General features: G+C 53.2%; 3 protein-coding genes across 6 annotated transcripts in view; 1 reads left to right on the forward strand and 2 right to left on the reverse strand.

Moving 5' to 3' along the window:
- ACTN3 (actinin alpha 3) overlaps positions 1-2,404 on the reverse strand; it is a 13,140-nt gene extending 10,736 nt beyond the window's left edge. Inside the window, exon 1 of the mRNA XM_006911050.3 lies at positions 2,209-2,404. Coding sequence (XP_006911112.1) covers positions 2,209-2,349 — 141 coding nt within the window. The 5' untranslated portion in view covers positions 2,350-2,404. The remainder of the gene's footprint in view (positions 1-2,208) is intronic.
- An 819-nt stretch (positions 2,405-3,223) lies between these two features.
- ZDHHC24 (zinc finger DHHC-type containing 24) lies at positions 3,224-10,658 on the forward strand. 3 transcript variants are annotated; one of them, XM_015588808.2, is made up of 4 exons: positions 3,224-3,571; positions 4,689-4,966; positions 8,169-8,225; positions 10,063-10,658. In XM_015588808.2, exons 1-4 carry the CDS (start codon positions 3,291-3,293, stop codon positions 10,131-10,133), a joined length of 687 nt encoding a protein of 228 aa, XP_015444294.1. In that variant the 5' UTR covers positions 3,224-3,290; the 3' UTR covers positions 10,134-10,658. The 3 variants fall into 3 exon arrangements, with proteins under 3 accessions (XP_015444294.1, XP_006911113.1, XP_015444293.1); XM_006911051.3 differs by having other exon boundaries at positions 8,169-10,658; XM_015588807.2 differs by lacking the exon at positions 3,224-3,571 and adding an exon at positions 3,584-3,775 and having other exon boundaries at positions 8,169-10,658.
- A 282-nt stretch (positions 10,659-10,940) lies between these two features.
- The window catches only part of BBS1 (Bardet-Biedl syndrome 1), a 19,455-nt gene continuing 12,090 nt past the window's right edge, over positions 10,941-18,305 (reverse strand). For both annotated transcript variants that reach the window (XM_025046135.1, XM_006911052.3), the window contains 4 exons: positions 18,119-18,252; positions 17,026-17,160; positions 16,340-16,426; positions 10,941-16,094 (listed from right to left, as the gene is read on the reverse strand). In XM_025046135.1, coding sequence (XP_024901903.1) covers positions 16,008-16,094; positions 16,340-16,426; positions 17,026-17,160; positions 18,119-18,252 — 443 coding nt within the window. In that variant the 3' untranslated portion in view covers positions 10,941-16,007. The remainder of the gene's footprint in view (positions 16,095-16,339; positions 16,427-17,025; positions 17,161-18,118; positions 18,253-18,305) is intronic.

Here is an 18,305-nt window from a genome sequence, read left to right on the forward strand (position 1 = left end):
GAGCGGGAGTATTCAGGCAGGGAAGGGCAGGCAAGGGCATTCCATGCAGGGGCAGCCATGTGGGCAAGTGCTCCACAGTGAGAAACAGTTGCTAGGTTTGTTGGGCTATAGCTCTCTGGGCACTGCTGGAATAAAGCTGGGGGTGTGGGGGCATACGTGGTGAGAGGCGGGCCGGAGGGAAGGCAGGAGCCAGGTCATGCACCATCTTCAGTGCTAAGCCAGGGAGTTTGAACTTGATCCTGAGGGCAACGGAGAGTCAGGGAAGCTTTCAGGCAGAGGAGGGAGCTGGGTAGAATTGTGTTTTAAAAAGCTCATGCTGGTTGCAGAGTAGAGACAAAGGCTTGGCAGAGCAGAAGGGAGAGGTGAGGAGGTGGAAACTGGGAGCAGGGTGAGAGAGGAAGGGTGTCAGTAAAGGGAACAGGATAGGATGAGGTGGATGAGATAGAAACATTTATTCTTGCTGCAATATAAGTTTCCTGAGGCAGGGGCTTTTTTGGTTTGTTTGTTCCCCGTTGAATTCCTGGCACCTAAAACAGTGCCTGACACATAGTAGGACCTCTTTAAGAAATACTGAATGCATGTTTTTGAATGAGGTTGAATGAATAGGACTCTGGCATCAGGTGGGAGGAGGTGGGAATGTTCTGAGATGCAGAGGGGGAGCAGGGATGGGGTGGGGCTAAAGCTAAGCTCAGAGAAGTAATAAACAATGTCAGACAGGAAAGAAAGAACCAGAATGTCCAGCATTCTAGGGACATTGATTAGTTTATAGAGCATCTACACTGTGCAGCCACTGACTGAATGGATAAGGTGGGTGGCTGCAAGTTGGGTTGGAAGGATAGTCCCAATATTTTGTTACTTGACAAAGGCAAGTTACAGACAGGCACTCCTTAAGAGGGGCATGTGGACCTCGATCTGGGAGAGGCCTGGGTGGGGGTGAGGATAAGAGTTGTTGCAAAGCAGATGGCAGCTGGAGTCTGGGGCAGGGATGACATCATCGGGGGATTGCTGGCCCAGAGAACCACAGCCCTGCTTAGAAACAGGTGCAGGAGGAGCCTGGGGGAGGCTTGTCAGTTGGGGCACCCCATCGGAATCAGCTTTGCCTCCTGGTCCCTGGGGTCATCTCCTGTGATCGAACCCAGCAGAAATGTTCTGGTCCTAAATCCTGGGATTCTCAGAGCCTGCAAACCCCACTGAGCAGCCCCGTTCCCTGCCCCTTCCTGGACTCATACACTTAGCAAATGCTGAGCAGGTCCAATGACCCCATGGTGTCCTTCCTCCCCCTGGCCGGCCACTCCCCAAGGTTTCCTCACTCCAGCCTGGATCAGCTTCTCTTTTGGGAACCCAGGTGTCCTGCCCCTTCCGCTTGGGAAACACGGGGAGTGAAAATAGCTTAGGGAGAGGGGGCCGAAGGCTGGGCCCAGGGAACAGCTGCCCGTGTGCCCAGCTCCCCTAACGTGCTGCCTCAGCACAAAGTGTCCATCTGGCCAGAGAGTCAGGTTACTGCGTAAGGGGACCCAGGGCTACCTCCTCCCTGACCCTGTGGCCTTTTCAGCAACTCAGCTCCACTGGGGTAGATCTTGGAAAGAGGGGGGGTGAGGCAAGCAGGGGGCAAGACCCTCAGGTTGGGGGGGGCGCTGTTTTCCGACAGTCTATGATTTGGGTCCTATCTCTGCCCCTTTCAAGGCTTCAGTTTACTCATTTGACAATTGGGATGGAGTGACTGTGGATGCCATGCTGGAGAGAATGCAGAGGAGAGGGTGGGGAGGGGTCCGGGATGGTTACCCCCTCGACATTCCCAAGTCTGTCTACTAGTTGCCAGGCTGCAAACCCTCAGGGTGGGCCTGGGAACATTAAACTAGAGAGTGGGGGTGGGGGAGAAAAGGACATTACTCTTCTGGAAGCCCCCACACTTGGATCTCCTGGGCTAAGCTCAACCGTTTTTTTACCAGCAGAAGTGGCACAGTGGGCCCAGGGAAATGAATCCTGGGGAGTAGGGACGCCAGAAACTCTGCTTGTCTTCCTAAACCCTTCATGAGGGCCCCTAGCTCTCTCTTCCAGCCCTGGGGGACAGGAGAGGACTGATGGGCCAGACCAGGGCTAGGGAGTGGCACTCTGCAGGCTCTGCCCCTGACCTGTTGAGATGCTAACGACAAACCTCCCTGCTTCTCAGGCCTCAATTTCGCCATCCGGAAATGGGCTAGCACTCACTTTCCGCTGCTGCTTCTCCCAGGCGGGGTCCAGCAGCAGGTCGCGGTCCCAGTCCTCCTCCTGTTCCATGTACTCGCCGCCGCTGCCCGCGAAGGGCCCCTGCAGGGCCCCCAGACCCTCGGGCTGCATCACCATCATCATCTCGCTTGGGCTCCTGGTTTCGCTCCGCTCAGCGCTCTCCAGGACACCCGGGCCGCGTTAAGTAGAGCCGGGCCCAGCCCCGGATCGGATTCGCGCTAAATATGGGGGAGGTGGGAGGGGCCGGAGGGGGATGAGGGCGCTCGGGTCGCGACCAGGAAGGAGGCTGCCCTGGGACCAGGGGACTGCAGAATTTCGGGGCGCTGGGGGGGGGGGGGATCCTGTAACGGAGATCCGGGGTTCGGGTTCCGCTCCGCCGCTTGAGCGCTGTGTGACCTTGGGAAAGCCACTGTCCCTCTCTGAATGTTTCCTCCTGTGTGCACGCAGGTGGTGATATTGGTAGTGCTGCAGACCGCTCTAGAAGCTGCTTTTTGAGTCTCCTCCGGACTCTCTTCCTGGCCGCGCTAGTGGGAAACAGGGAGCTCTAGCCCCATTTCACAGTCAGAAACACCAAGGCGCCGAGCTGTTCAGAATGTTTTCTGGGGTGATAAAGGGAGACATTCGAGCATGGGGAGGGGCTCCAGTCCAGCTGGATGGGCCAATGCAGGGCTATTAATATCGGGGCGGCCGGGGGGTGTGGGGGAATGTGCTGAGCCGGGAAGCCCCGACGCCACGGAGGGTGCAATTCAATCCTGCAGGCGTGCCGACTACTCCAGACCAGCTGGCGGGGCTTCTGCGGACGGGGCGGGGCCTCCGCTGATGGGCGGGGATATAATGTCGCGGCCCTACTGGGCTATAGGGCCAACAAGATTCCAAGCTTCTCCTTGGCTCCTTCGGCGGCCCAATCACATCTTCGCATCTGCCGGCTGCTCCCTGTGACTCTTAGCTCTCACAGCACCCTCTCAGAGCTTCTATTGGTGGTGGAAGACGCCCGTCTGTCACTCTCCCGCCCCAATACGGAAGCAGCGGGGTACTCGGGATCCGACAGCGGGTGGGTCCAGGCCATGGAGCAGCCTTGGGCGGCGGGGAGCGCGGAGGGGACGCCCACGCGGCTGCCCCTCGTGCTCACCGCTCTGTGGGCCGCGGCCGTGGGCCTGGAGCTGGCCTACGTGCTGGTGCTGGGTCCCGGGCCGCCCCCGCTGGGACCCCTGGCCCGGGCCCTGCAGCTGGCGCTGGCCGCCTTCCAGCTGCTCAACCTGCTGGGCAACGTGGGGCTCTTCTTGCGCTCGGATCCCAGCATCCGGGGCGTGATGCTGGCCGGCCGCGGTCTGGGCCAGGGCTGGGCGTGAGTGGGGCGCGGGATCTGGCGGGGAAGCGGGAGCCTGGGACAGGGGGAGGGGCCCTAGGACCTGAAGATGTTAGAACCAGATTACAAGATGATCCGCTTGTTAGAGCCAGAGAGAACTCCTTCAGAACCTGGGATGGTAGAGCCAGAAGGAGTATCATTCGCTCACTTACAGATGTTTACTGAGCACCTACTATGTGCAAGGTACTGTTCCAGGCACTGGAGGTAACAATAAAACAGGTTCCTGACCTCCTGGAGCTGATTTCAATGGGGGAATGGGCGGATGATAAACTATAGGCATAATAAACAAATTCTATAGAATGTTAGAAGGTGTCGGTGTTATGAAAACAAAAAGTAGAGCGGGGAGAGGGGGTGCGAGTTGCAGTTTTAAATAGAGTGGTCAAGGTAGGCCTCATTGAGAAGGTGGCCTCTGAGCAAAGGCTTGAAGGTAGGAGAGTTAGCCACGTGGGAATCTGGGAGAAGGGTGTTCCAGGCAGAGGGAACAGACATTGCAAAGGCTCTGAGGAAGTTATGTGCTTAGCATGTTCCAGGAACAGCAAGGAGGCCAGCATGGCTGGTGTGGAGCGAGGGAAGGGGAGGAGAGAGGTTAGGGATGTAAAGATCTGGTAGGACGTCGAAGGCTTTGCTTTTTACTAGAAGTGAGATGGACAGCCATTGGAGGGTTTTGAGCAGAGGAGGGGCACGGCTTCGGTTTTTTAAGGATCAGGCTGGCTGCTAGCGTGAGACTACGCTAGGAGGTGACAAAGGTGGAATCGGGGGACTAGTCAGGAGGCTGTGGCAGTAACCCGGGGGGGAGTTCATGGTGACTTGGGCCAGGTGGTGACTATGGGGGAAGTGAGAAGTTTGCTCCTGGAAGTTAGAGGCCAGAGAAAGTCCTTAGGACTGGGGATATCAGAGCTGGAAGTGACCTCATACCTGCAGTGCTAGAATTGGAAGGGCCTGGAAAGTGGTGTTCAGCCTGCATTTACCTATGAAGAACCTGAGGCTTAGTGGAAGCAGCCGCTGCTTCCCCAGGATGGGCTCAGGGGCTGACCTGGGCGTGAGATGGGCACTTGGAGCTGCTGGGGGAATTGACTCTGTGTTTCCTTCCCTGCAGTTACTGCTACCAGTGCCAAAGCCAGGTGCCACCGCGCAGCAGGCATTGCTCTACCTGCCGCGTCTGCATCCTACGAAGGGACCACCACTGCCTCCTGCTGGGCCGCTGTGTGGGCTTTCACAACTACCGGCCCTTCCTGTGCCTGCTGCTTCATGCCTCAGGGGTCCTGCTCCACGTCTCTGTGCTGCTGGGCCCTGCCCTGTCAGCCCTGCTTCGAGCCCACTCGCTCCTCCACACCGCCGCCCTCCTCCTGCTGCCCTGGCTCATGCTGCTCACAGGTAGGAACCTGGGAGGCCTCCATGGAGAGGCAGAGGCCCCACTAGTGGGCCATTCTGGTAGGGAGATGGGATTTCTGGCTGGTTCTTCTGGCAGTGCCCTGGGGACCCATTCCCAGTGTCATATATGAGGGGGAAGGACAGCCTGGTATTCAGCTGGGTGTGCAGTATGGTAAAATACAGAGCCAGAACACAGACACAGAGTTCTGGCTGGGGGAGTCAGCGAGGGGTTCCAGGAGGTGTTGACAGAGGAAGAAAGACTAGTAGGAGGTCACCGGGGAACATTCTCAGGGGGCATTTAAGTGAGGGCTTGGAGGTGGGGCAGATAGTAGTGAAGGCGATTTGATGGGAGTTGTGAGAATTAAGACTAGGATGGGAGGTTTGGACTGGATGGTCTAGGTCTTGAATGCTGTTGTGAGGAGGAGGCCCTCGCTTGACTGGGTAGCGAGGGGTGGGGGGCACTGAAAGTCACAGGCAGGGGAAGGTCCAGTCTTTGGAAGTTGGAAGGGGAAGACTTGGGTCAGGAGGCTGCCTGAGAGGCTGGATGACACATTTATTCCCCTTTCCTCTGCCACCACCCAAGATAAAATCCCCGCTCGTCTTATATACTGTTCTTTCTCTCCCCTGCCTCCTTCCTTCTGACCTCCACAGTCCTCCCTGTAATTGTCCTGCAGTTACTCCCTGACCACTGGGAATAGTTGCTGTGTCTCCTTATGAGATCTGAGCCCAGCTCTGTCCCAAGGACCCCTGCCCTGCAGCCCAGGGGAGGCCTGGGGAGGCCCACTGGGGTTGTCAGTGTCTTCCTCTGCCCACACTGGCTTCCCGAGTGGCCCTCCTTGATGGCCCTGTCTCCACTGAGACTGAAGCCCTCCAGCTGCACCTCCCTACGCCCTACCTCCCTGTGGCCATCCATGGCCTTCCACTCGCTGCCCTCAGTCCCTGGAGACTTGGGCTCCAGTGCCCCGTCTCTCTCTCTCAGCCCTGGGCCCTGTCGAAACCATGGTGTCTGGAAGTCTGGGCAAACGACCTATTCAGCGTCCCACTCACTCAGCTTCCTGACCGTTTCCATTTTACTTCCTTTCCTACTCACATGTCTGCACCCCAGACCTTGTCGGAATCCCACGTCACCTCCCCATCACTGTCAGTCACCCCCTCTCTGCTCCCTTCCTCCTCACCTATCCATCTCTCACTCTTACTCCACGACACCTGCTCCATTAGCTCCTGGCTATCATCTTTCTGTCCATCGGTACCTTCACTGCTCCTGTGTCCAGTTTGGAGCCTTCATTCCTGCCATTCTCCGGCCAACATCTTAAACCTCTTTGCTCCGTCTTCCTTCCACTGTGCCTCTGTGGCTTCTCTGTGTCAGCCCCTGGCTGCTGAGAGCTGCTGGAGATGCATGGTACTTCATGGCAGGTTGATACCATGGCCCGTTTGTGGCCACTGACCTCAACACGTCCTCCCCCGTGCCTGGCTGTCCTAGTTTCTCATAAGCTGGCTGCCCCTGATGACTGCAGCTCGAACCTTCCCACTCTCCTTCAAGCTTCCGTCCCTCTTGAAAACCCATCACAAAGACGAGACGTCAGATGGCACTTCCAGATCGTCCTGTCCGCAGATCTCTAAGCCAGGCTGACTGCCCCCAGCTTCTCCTGGGGTCGGGCCCCTCCTCCCTGCTCACCTCGCACTGTCAGTTGGCCTCTCCCGCTGCTTCCCTGTACTGGCCGCCTTCGGGTCCCCGGCACAAACCCTCTCTTCCCCCCACATCCTCCTCTAGCTTTTCCCTCTCTGGCTCTTCTCCTGCCGGCAACAGAGTTTCTTGAAAGACTTGCCCAGACTCACGGGATGCTTTTCCTTGCCTCCCACTCATTCCTCCACCTGTTCCAAACTGGCTTCTGTCCCCACCACTCCTCTGACACTGCCGCGGTCCCCAGGCTTCTGTCTCTACAAAACCCACAGGACCCTTTTGATTTCCTTGCTTTATGAGACCTTTCAGCTGACCTCTAACCTCCTCGAAGGGCTCTACCCTTGGCGTCACCGACAGCTCATGCTTTGGGTTTTCTCCTTCCTTTCCGGTCTCCCTTTTCTTTATCTGGTCCCCGAGGACCTGGTTTCCTGGTGCTGAGGTCGAGCTCCGTCCTCATCTCGCTCGACACTCTGGCAGTTCTCAGGACCGTCCACATACCTCCCCCCCGCAGATCTGTGCCTGGCCTGGGCTCCTCTCCTGAGCTTCCAGAGCCGTCCACCCTCTGTCTCGCCGGCACCTCTCTGTCCAGCCTCGGGACCTTCAAACAGAATGTTTTCTCACCTCTTCGCCTAGCAAATAAATTCCTTAGCCTTCGGGCCCCACCCAAAGTATCGCTTTATCAAAAGTGATGAATTCCACTTCGCTTAGCCTCTTGATAAGTTTGCGTGGCATTTGGCATTTCCCACCCAGGCTCTTCTTTGTTGAAGTAAAATTCACATACCGTGAAATTCATCATTTTAACCACTTTCAAGTGCACAGTTCAGCGGCGTTTAATACATTCGCAGTGTTGCACAACTGTCACCACTATCTAATCCCCAAACATTTTCATCACCGAAAAAAGAAACCTGTATGTACCGATTAGCAGCCACTCCTCATTCCGTCGGATCCCTCCAGCCCCTGGCCACCACTAAACCTCTGTCTCTATAGAGTTGCCTATCTGAGACATTTCATATGCACACATGTGACCTTTCATGTCTGGCTTTTTTCACTTAATGTCGTGTTTCATGGCATCTTGTAGTTCTTTAGTTCAGCAGATACTTCTTACCTACTGTGGGCCAGGATGCTGCACTTATCCACACATATACACAGTGTAACACGCATCACAGCTATAATCAAGGGTCTATAGGATGCCTGTCTGTGAGCTCGCCGAGGTCAGAGATGCTACCTCCCGTTTAGCCTGGTGTTCGCGGCTCCTGGCACCGTGTGCAGCACGTGCGAGGTGCTCATGAGTTAGCGATGCAGGAGTGAAAGCATATGTAAGGCAGAGGGCTGTGTCTGCCTGGTTCGGCAGTGTGGTCCATCGCCTGTCGGGGGCTGGCCAGGGAGTAGCGACTCGGTGTTTGCTGAGGGAGGAATGAGCACTGTTTCGTGTTGAAGGGTAGGGGGTGGGACGAGGACAGGAGCTGGGCTTTCGGGGGCTGGGCCTGCTGCTGCCCCCTAACCCTCCCTGCTCTCTCTTCGCAGGCAGAGTGTCTCTGGCGCAGTTTGCCCTGGCCTTCGTGACCGACACGTGTGTGGCAGGTGCGCTCCTGTGCGGGGCTGGGCTGCTCTTCCATGGGATGCTGCTGCTCCGGGGCCAGACCACGTGGGAGTGGGCTCGGGGCCAGCACTTTTATGACCTGGGCCCCTACCACAACCTACAGGCGGCCCTGGGGCCCCGCTGGATCCTCGTCTGGCTTTGGCCCTTCTTGGCCTCCCCATTACCTGGGGATGGGATCACCTTCCAGACCGCAGCTGATATGCGACTTATGGCTTCCTGACTCCAGAAAGAGCCAGAGCTGCACAGGGAGCGGGTGCTGGGGAAGGGGGCTCATAACTCATTTCAGGCCTACCGCCAGCCTCGGGAGAGGAGGTGGGTTCGGACTTAATGCCTCCTTTCGGCAACTCCGGCTCCATCCTCAGCCTCGCCCCTGCCCAGATTGGACTCCTAGTATCTAGGGCTTGGGCCCTACGACTCTGCCTTCATCAGTGGCTCCTGAGTGCAGTGGAGGGTCCGGCAAAGGGATGCTCGGCCAGCTTAGCTGCCCCTTTGCCAGGTTAATAAAGTGCCCCCTTGGTTCTTGGACCCCCGTCCATCTCTGTGGGTTTCTATTGGCTGGGCTGCTGTTTCAGGCTCTTCTGATCGTCAGGCCTGGGAGCCGCAGAATGCCTGAGCACGTGAGGGGCCAGGGCTCTGCCTCCTGTGGCTTTGGTGGGGTGTGTGTGGCAGCACCAGCAGACCAAGGGAGCACGTAGTGATCCAGGGTATGAGTATCTAAAATTCTTTCCCAGGTTCAGTGCTTTGTAGTTAGAAGCATTGCCACAACCTGGTACATTGGGCAGCAGTCATGCAGGTGAAGAAATTAAAGCTCAGAGTTCGTAAGATCATGCACGGGGTAGTACATGGAGGAGCGAACCCAGATCTTGGTGCTTTCTGCCTTATGCTTGCACAGCTGAGGGAGGGGCGTGGGACAATCAAGGCTGAGAAATCAGGCGGGGGTGGTCGAGCATCTGTGAAGCGTGGTGATGCCGGGGCTATGCTGATCTTCTCTGGCTCTTCAGGAGCTGCTTGTTAAACATTTTTATTTAAATAGAGTAACTAGAGTTAAATGTGGCAGGCTTAAACACCTGGGTTTATCTGTTTCCTCTTAAAATCTAAGGTGATCATAAATAGAAATCTACAAGGAGAAAAAAAAGGAGACAGCAGTAGACCCAAGAGCCTGGCATTCGGAAAGATGGAAAGTGGACGGAGGCTCATTTACTCTCTTAGAGAAGTAGAAGTGGAAATTAAGTGTTCCCAGAGGGAGGGGCCAAGAGGCGGTCAGACTGCCCCCTAGAACCCCGGAGAGGCTCAGGAATTCCACCAGCATCGTGGAGGGCAAGGTTTGGGGCTGACAGTAGAGAAGGATGCAAACTCAGTGAGGTGCAGCTGGGTTGCCCCTCTGGTCAGCACCCACCCTACCCCCGTAGCTAAGCAGCTTAGCTCCCCCTTGGGTGGAGGTGGCTTTCTGTCTCAGAGCACTGGGGAGAGTAGGGGTGAGGGGCTGGACCGAAAATGGGGTTAAGTGGCAGTCTACAGATATTGCTAGCGGGGGGAGTCCTCCAGGGACACGGCAGGCTCGTCCCCCCAAGAACCCTCAGAGAAGCCCACCCTTCTGGCAGGCCCTGCCCATGCCCACAAAGGTTTGAGCTGCTAGGACATTTTCTGTTTTTCCAAATGGCATGCTCTGTTACTATTTTTTAACTGCGTTAGGAACTTGGTGTGCCTGGCACTTTGTGCTGTCCATAAGCTCTGGCAGACTGTCTGTTTTCTCTCCGCTTTACCCCTTACCCGCACCTCCGCCCCCCAAAAAATCTTTTCTTGTTTTTTATTAAATAGGAGATGCCAAGAATGTATTTATAAAAGAGAGAGAGAAACGACATTTAAAAAATGGATACCATTTCCTTTGAAGTCCCTGCTGTGCCCTCCCTGGTAGACAAAACACTGCAGTCTTAGTCATTCCCTGGCTCTGTTTGTAATTTTATTACATATGTGTATATTGGTTTTGCATGTTTGAATTTTTATATAAATGGAATCATACCTTGTTTATTCTGTGCCTTGCTTTTTCACTCAATATTATGTTTCTGAGACTTACCCAAATTAATGTATGCCTCTGTAGGGCATTCCTTTCCCTCGCTGTAGTGTGATCCTCTGAAGATACCAGTTTGTTAGTTTTGTCCCACTGGTCATTATATCTACCCCTGTGTATGATCCCCTAAGATCTATTTTTGGTGCTTGCTCTTCTATATTGATTTTAGAATCAGCTTAAATTCCAATAAAAACCCCATTTGACATTATGAATGGAACCTATTGAATCTGTAGATCAGTTTAGGGAAAATCAACTTCTCCATGAAATTGAATTTTCCAGTTCATGACCATGGTGTGTCTCTCCATTTAATGTTTTCATTAAAGTCATATACTTTTTTCCTCATAAAGATCATGGCTTTTTTGTTAGATTTATTCTTAAGTGTTTGATATTGTTATGCTATTGTACATGGTTTATGAAAATAGACATGTCTGGCAAACGAAAACAATAGTCTTATACTTTACTTGTAAATTCTTGAGTTTTCTGTATTTATAATATCATCTACGAAAATATGACTTTATTCTTCCTTGAAAAAGTTTCATACCTCTTATTTTTCTTGTCCCCTCTGTATGGATGGATGGAATTGACTGTAATTAGGAATAATTTCAATATTTCACCACAAAATGTTTGCTGTGGTATTTAATAGATGCCCTTTATTAGGATGAGAAAGTTCTTTTCTATTCCGGGTATGTTAGGATTTGTATCCTTATATTTTCAATTGCTCTCTCTTAAGAATAGCCTATAGATGGATTTTCAAGTCTAGATAACACTGTCTTATAACTGAAGCATTTAGTCATTCATATTTATCATAATTAATATATACTTGCACATACATCTACCACTTTATTTTGTACTTTCAATTTGTCCCACCATTTCTAGTTTTTTACTCTTTAAAGTTACTTTTTGATGAGTACAGAATTCTAGGTTAATATTTATTTCCTCTCATATTGAAAATACTAGTCTTTAGGGCTCCATTGTTGCTACGTCAGTTGTCATCTATTTGTTGTTACTATTGCTTCTTTGAAGATATTTTTTTGTCACCGACTTTAAGATTTTTCTGTCTTTGGTATTCTGCAGTTTTACTGTGATGTGCCCAAATATAGTTTCTTTATAGTTATCCTAACAGGACTCCTTGGGTTTCCTGATTCTATGAATTGATGTCTTTTTATCAGTTCTAGAAAATTCTGTCATATCTTCAGATATTTTCTGCCCCTACTGGAATTGATTAGACCTCCCTCCACCATCCTTCTAGTCTTATAAAACTCATACTTTCTCTTTCTGGCATTCTGGATAATTTCTACAGATCTATCTTCCAGTTAAGTCTTTCTTCAGCTGCTAAACCAATCTATTGAGGCTTAAAAACAAAACAAAACAAAACAAAAAAACCCAACTCATCCATTGACATGTCAAGCATTTTGCTTTTCATTTCTAGAAGTTCTATTTGGTTCTTTTTTCAAATTTGCTCGATCATTTTATACACTCTCTTGATTTCTATATTGTTTCTTTTTTCTTTAAATATACAGAAAACACATACCTGATATTCTGTTTGGTATTTCCAACACTTTAAGTCTTTGAGGCCTGATTATGCTGGCTATCCTTTCTGTTGGCTCTTGCTCACAATGCGTTATCTTGCAATTTGTGAGTTTTGACTGTGTTTATATTTGTTGGAATTTTATCAATGGGGATTTTTTGAGATTGAGTTAAAAGTAAATCCTTCAGTTATCATTTGACTGAAAAGCTCATCCTGCACCACTTCAAACTAAATTTTTAGGTAGGCAGGGTTTGATTGGACCACCCAAGGATTGTCAATTCAGGTTGCAAACTTAATTCAGGCTGGCCTGTGGTTAAAAATTCTTAGGAGAGGTTTTCTCCCTTCTCTCCGGCACTAGGCTTGGGGATAGGCAATGTCCCTTGCTGGTTCTGATGAGATTTCAAAATACCACCTTTGGTTTCATTTATTTTCTTTATCGATTTCCTGGTTTCAATTTCATTGATTTCTGCTTTCTTTTTATTTCTTTTCTTCTGCTTACTTTGGATTTAATTTGCTCGTTTCTCTATTTTCCTGAGGTGAAAACTTAGATGATTTAGACCTTTCTTCTCTTCTAACACATGCATTCAATGCTATAAATTTCTCTCTAAGCATCACTTTCACTGCATCCCCCAAATTTCAGTAAGTTATGTTTTCATTTTCATTTAGTTCAAAATATTTTAAATTTCTGTTGAAATTTCTTTGAGCCATATGTTTAGAAGTATGTTGTTTGATCTCTAAGTATTTGGGGGATTTTTCAATGATCTGTTATTGATTTCCAGTTTAATTCCATTTTGGTCCGACGACAGACACTACATGACTTTTATTGAGTTACCGTGTTTTCTATGGCTCGGAGTGTGGTCCATTTTGGTAAATGTTCCATGTGAATTGCAGAAAAGTGTGTATTCTGCTGTTTTTGAAGTCGTCTATAAATGTCAGTTATAACTCAACTGTGTTCTTAAAAAGACGCCAAAATTAAAGGTTGAACGGAGAACAAAGACTCTTGAGAATTAAAATAAAAGAATTTTTAAAACACTTCTAGGAAGAGCTGAAAGATTAAAAAAAAAATCTCAAAAAATAGAACAAAAAGACAATATAAGAGAAGAGAGAATAAAGAGAGGATCACTCCTGTTCTCTTTGGAATTGCCATTTATCAGGCACTGGGTTTACTCAGAACTCCAGAGAGAACAGAGAAAATGGGAGGAAATCATTCAAGAAACTAATTCAAGAAACAAAATTTTCTGGAACCGAAGGATGTCCAGCTCCACTCACAGCACATCCAGTAATGACACACAGTAAGGCATCTCCTGACATTTTAGGACCTCAGAAAGATGAGGTCAGGAAAAAAATGGCTGTGGAACTTCTTAAAAGCAGTGCCCCAAATTATGATACAAGAAAGTCCCACTTTAAAAACGGTTTTCTCGCACGAAAATGATTTTTAACTTGAAATGTTATGACCCCAACTATCGCATACATGTGTGAACCGAATGAAGAAAACTTCAGAGAAAGTGTCTTAAACACGTTAACTCTAGTGACTTTTTACAGAAGGTACTTGTAGACACGCTTCACCAAATGAGGGGTGCAAGGACCACAGTAGAGGAGGACGTGGGGCGCGGGAATGATGACCCAGCCCAGGACGTGGCCAAGGGAGTCCCAGCAGTGCTGGGCAGCAGCTCTAGAGGGCGCACAGTCCTCAGGGAAGCAGGGATGAAGGCCCTTGTCCGGAAAAGGGGAACTGTCAAGCTGGGTGGGGGAAGATCGGCAGTCGGTTGTATAGAGAACTAAGCAAATGGAAAAGACGGTGAGTATCAATTTACCTAAAAAGCAGAGAGAAAAGGAGGGGCAGGGTGCTGTCACGAGAGAGCTAAAGCCTCATCTCTTAGGACAGACACGGAGCCGACAGATAGAGTCTGAGACTGATAAACAAGCGAGAGTACATGAGCATGTTTAAAATGAAGCAGCTAAGAGAACTGAGAATGATTTGTGGGGGCGGTGGCAGTCCTGGGGGATGGCGAGAGGCTCTTTTCTTCTTATAAACTTTAATTTCATAGTACTAAGTACATCTGTGTTTTTAGATCAATAATTTTTAAAAAGACACCAACTCTCCTCATCCTTATCGTACCCAACTCTAACCCCTGGAGCTCTAACTGGCGAGGGTGCCACGCACTGCTTCTTCCTTCACGTTGCCGTGTGTACACCTGCCCACACCGCCGCCGTGCATGGCGTACGTGGCGTTACAGCGTACAAATTCACATTAGGTGCTGGGTGGGCATAGGAACGGTTTCTCTGTTTTCATCATCATGAATAGCTACGAATAGAACCCAGAGCAGACTTTTTTGTTCCAAGTTCACACAGATCATCACTTGACTGGGGTGAAAGAGACTGTAAGGTCATCTGACTCAACAACCCTATGAAGAGACAGCCCAGCCCCAGTGACACAGCTCCAGTGACAGGGGCTCACAACCTTCTAGGGCTGGCCCTTCCATCTCTGATACGCTCTCTTAGAAAGCTCTTCAGGGCAAGTTGAATTCTCTGACTGTGACAACTCCCTCTACCTGTCTTTCCATTTCCAGGTTAAACCTCCTGTTTGTTCCCGCTGTGCCTCAGTTGGCTTGATCTAGAAACACTTCACCATCTTGACCCAACTGGTCTATGGCTGCAAGTGACGGAGCCATACAGAGAGGGGGATGGGCTCTCTCTTTGGTTCAGACCCCTCGCTTCTCTTAACCTGGCCCCAGAATGCATTCCTGGGGGTGGGGGATGGGGAGTGGCTGTGGCTGTGTCCTCCCAGTACCTCGCTGTGTTTTGGGCACGGAGGCTGTTATTGCCTGGCAGTGGCCGTCAGCTTGGGGCCCTTGGACTCAAGGGCAAAAGATCTGTAGCTCTTCCTGTCATGTACTCCCGTTCTAGAATTGACTCCCCTTTTCCTCTAGAGAGGCTGCCAAGCTCACAGGATGTTAGAGCTGAATCTGGTCAAATGCCTCATTTTACATGTGGGAAACTGAGCAGGGTCGCTGGCTCACAAGTGGCTCAGAGCAGTCCTGGTAGCACCAGCCCAACAGAGCTCTGCGAGGTGGGCCAGGCAGACTGGCCAGGGCTCCGAGGCTCCGAGAGCTGGGACCGTGGTCTGAACAAGTGCCTTCGTTTGGTCTTCGGCCTCACTCACACCTCTGGTCCCTGCCTTTCCAGGCAGTTCTCTCACACCGGCCGCTGCCAGGTGAATTCTCCACTCACATGACTGATCTGGGCTCCAGGGCATAGAAGAGCATCTTGAGTGGCAGTCTGGGCTTCTGCCTCCTGTGCCCCGTCCCCAGGGCCCCAGAAATGCCCCTGCTGTGCATCCTGGTGCTCCCTCTGCTCCATCTAGCTGAGCCCTCTTTTTCTGGGTGCTCTTTCTGGGTGCAGCGTCCCAGTCGGCAGTGGCGGCTGTGTGGCCTTCGGGAGCCTGGTTGGAGCTGGGGCCACAGGCTCCCTGCATGGCCACCCTATGCCCTCCCGCGCCAGCTCCTCCCCTGGCAATCTTCGTGGAGCGTCGCAGTCCTGAGACCTTGACCGAGACCAACGTTTCATAAAAGCCACCTGTGGGGAGGCAGCATTCTCTGGGCCCCCTGAATAGAAAGAGGGTCCCTCGCTCAGCTTATGAGGGGCAGTCAGAGGATGTGTTTTGCTTGCAAGCTGAGCTGGCAGCAGCCAAGCTTCTGGAACCCCAGGGAGCAACAGGGGGCTCAGTCTCACCCAAGAAAAGCCCATGACTGTCCCAGGCCAGGCACTAGCCAATTCCGGCCTGGGCCGGCAGCAGCATGAGTGGTGCGCCTAAGGCGAGAGACGGGCCTGCGCCCCTCATCTCTCAGGGCCGCTTCAGAGTTCTTCCTTCAGACCTGCGTGTGGTTTCTGGAGAAAAGTGGGGTGGATGCAAGAGCCGAATGGGCCAATGCCTGGGCTTTCCTGAGGTGGAAGGAGCTGGACCTCCTGGGCACTCACTGCCCTGCTGCTAGAGGTCACGCAGCGGTCAGGATGGCGAGAAAGGGGGAGCTCAGGAGAGGAGAGCAGTCGCCCAGCATGCTGCTGTGCAGGGAGTGAGCCTGGGACCGCTGGCTCTGCCCTGCTCAGTGGAAGCGGCTGGGTCTTCCCAGTCCTGATTCCACGGGGGCTGTAACACCAGCCCGGGGCTCAGGCAGCTGCCAGCCCCTCACTCACAGGCATGTTGATGTGGGCACTCAGCAGGGGCGCACTCTGGCCTTCTCGAAGCACCAGCACCTACGGAAGAGGTCCCCGTGGCAGTAGGGCCATGTCCCCTTTAGCCCCTGCTCCCCGCAGAGGCCAAGCCTAGACTGGTCTGCACTGGCTCGGCAGAGGCCACCAGGGCTTTGTCAAAGGGGACGGGGAGGCTGGGAGGCCTCTCCTGTGCAGGTGTCCTCCCACTCCGGACCAGCAGCCACGCGGAGGCCTTGTCCACACTCATCCCCACTGTCCTCCCCAAGCAGTACTAACAGGCGACCTACCTTGATGAGGTCGGAGATGCCCTTGTCACTGAGACTCTCCACAAAGGTCTCCAGGGGGTAGTTGAGCCCTGGCACCAGCAAGGGGACCTGAGTTTGGGAACAAAGAGGTAAGGAAACCGGCAGGCATGCCCGGACAGCCTCGGCAGATCCGGAGCACTGCCGGGCCTGCCGCCCAGCTGCATCTCAGCGCACCCTGCGGGGCGGGGAGCATGGCGGGGCTGCTGGCACGGTCACGGTTAAACCAAGACCCCCTGACAGTCCACCAAGGCCAGGGCTTTCACCTCCCGGAGTCTTTCTCAGTTTCTGGTCCTCCCAACTCAGAGTCACATCTGGACCTGGGTTGGAAGCCAGGCCCTTCACTCTGCAGAAGATGCTCTTTGAGGCAGAGGTGCGCGCCATTCCCGCCGCAGGAGTAACTACGAAGCAGGGTGGGCTCTGGGGCCCCCAGCAGCAACAGGCTCCTGAGAGGGGCACGGCGTATCCCGTGTGGCTCTGAGGCCTCTCGCAGGCTGAGAAAAATGCAGCTGAGGCAGGTCTCCCCAGACGCCCCTGCCGTGCCCCAGCCTCGTGCGTGGCCGCAGCTGCCTGCAGGCTCCCTCGCCTCCCGCCCGGTGGCGGCTCTGTGGACATTTAATGAGGCCCCACCCAGTCTTCTTACTCCATGTCTCCATGAGGCGGGCCAGTACCTTGAAGAAGGCCCGGGGCAGGGTGTAGAGCGCCTCGTTGTACAGGAAGCAGATCAGCAGCCCCAGGATGGGTCGGGCTGTCGAGGTGTTCTGCAGGTGCAGTGTGAGCTTGAAGGTGGGGCCCAGGCCCTGAACCTGTGGGGAGGGTGGATGCGGGGAGAAAGCCCTTAGTACCCAGCGGCCTTGGGCGCTGACTGTGACGTGTCCTGGCCCTGCCCAGTCATCGCCCTCCTCCTGCTGCTCTAATGCACCGTCCATCTGCCACTCAAAGGGCACAGAGGCCAGAAGGTTGGCTCCAGTGTGTATGGGGATCAGCAAAGGCCCAGGAAGGGAGAGAGGCTTGATAGGGGCCACTCGGCAAGCTGGTCAGAGGCGGAGCTAGCCTGGGGACACAGGCCCCAACTCCCACCTGCGTCCTCACCGTGCCCTCTCTGACCCTCTCTTCCCTGGGCCTGGCCCACTTCCCCTGTGGTGGCCGCAATGATTCCATTTTTCTCTTCACCCTTAGCTGCTCTGTAGCCTCTTCCTCTCTGTATCTATCCACTTCCTTTGGGGGAAGAGAAATTGGAAACCCAGTTGGGACAGAAGGCACACCTTGGGGACCCATTTAGAGCTGGTCGGAGCCCCGATGACCTTGAGGCCACTTGTGTCTGAGTGTGTGGGCTCCTCCCCCTGCCCTGTACTGGGCGGTTCGAACACCAGGAGCTGCCTGCGGGGACTGGAACAACAGCTTTCTTCCCTGTCCCACAGCTGTAAGAGACCCTCCAGGCCCCCGGGAAGAAACGTCCCAAGGTGACTACTTGTGTGCCCTGCCCCAAGGCTGGGGGCTTGTCTGAGGCACAGCATGGAGCTGGGGAGTGTGTTACTCTGTGGTTGGTGGCAGGGAAGAGGCAGCTCAGGAGACAGACGGGGAGAGCACGCTCGCAAAGGACGTGAGCCTCGGTGCCCGGGCCTGTGGGAAAGTGAAAAGGGGGCACAGGACCTAGTTGGCTTGGACTTGGCTCAGGGCCTGAAGGGTTCCCACCCACCTCTGACCTCTGCCCCTCTGGCCCTGAGGCTGCCGAACCCCACCCCCCAACATCTGGGTGCTCACCACTGCGTGTAGCTTGAGTGGCTCCCGGGCTGTCACGGACACGGGGCTCAGGCTGGACTCGAGGGCCTGCACGTAGGCCCGGGCGGCCCGGAGGCGCAGCAGGTAGAGGTCGGTCTGGAAGGTCCGGTGCATGGCTGTTGAGGGACGCAAAGGCCTGATGCTGGAGGTGGGGAGGGCAGGAGGGGGG

The sequence above is a fragment of the Pteropus alecto genome, unplaced genomic scaffold (assembly GCF_000325575.1).
Source record: "Pteropus alecto unplaced genomic scaffold, ASM32557v1 scaffold43, whole genome shotgun sequence".
NCBI classification, from domain to species: Eukaryota; Metazoa; Chordata; class Mammalia; order Chiroptera; family Pteropodidae; genus Pteropus; species Pteropus alecto.

Excerpts from the sequence above, each read along its gene's own strand:
- ZDHHC24 (XM_006911051.3), top strand. The coding sequence starts at position 3,291 with ATGGAGCAGCCTTGGGCGGCGGGGAGCGCGGAGGGGACGCCCACGCGG. Across the intron at positions 3,572-4,688 it reads GGTCTGGGCCAGGGCTGGGC|TTACTGCTACCAGTGCCAAA; the intron begins GTGAGTGGGGCG and ends CCTTCCCTGCAG. Across the intron at positions 4,967-8,168 it reads CTGGCTCATGCTGCTCACAG|GCAGAGTGTCTCTGGCGCAG; the intron begins GTAGGAACCTGG and ends CTCTCTTCGCAG.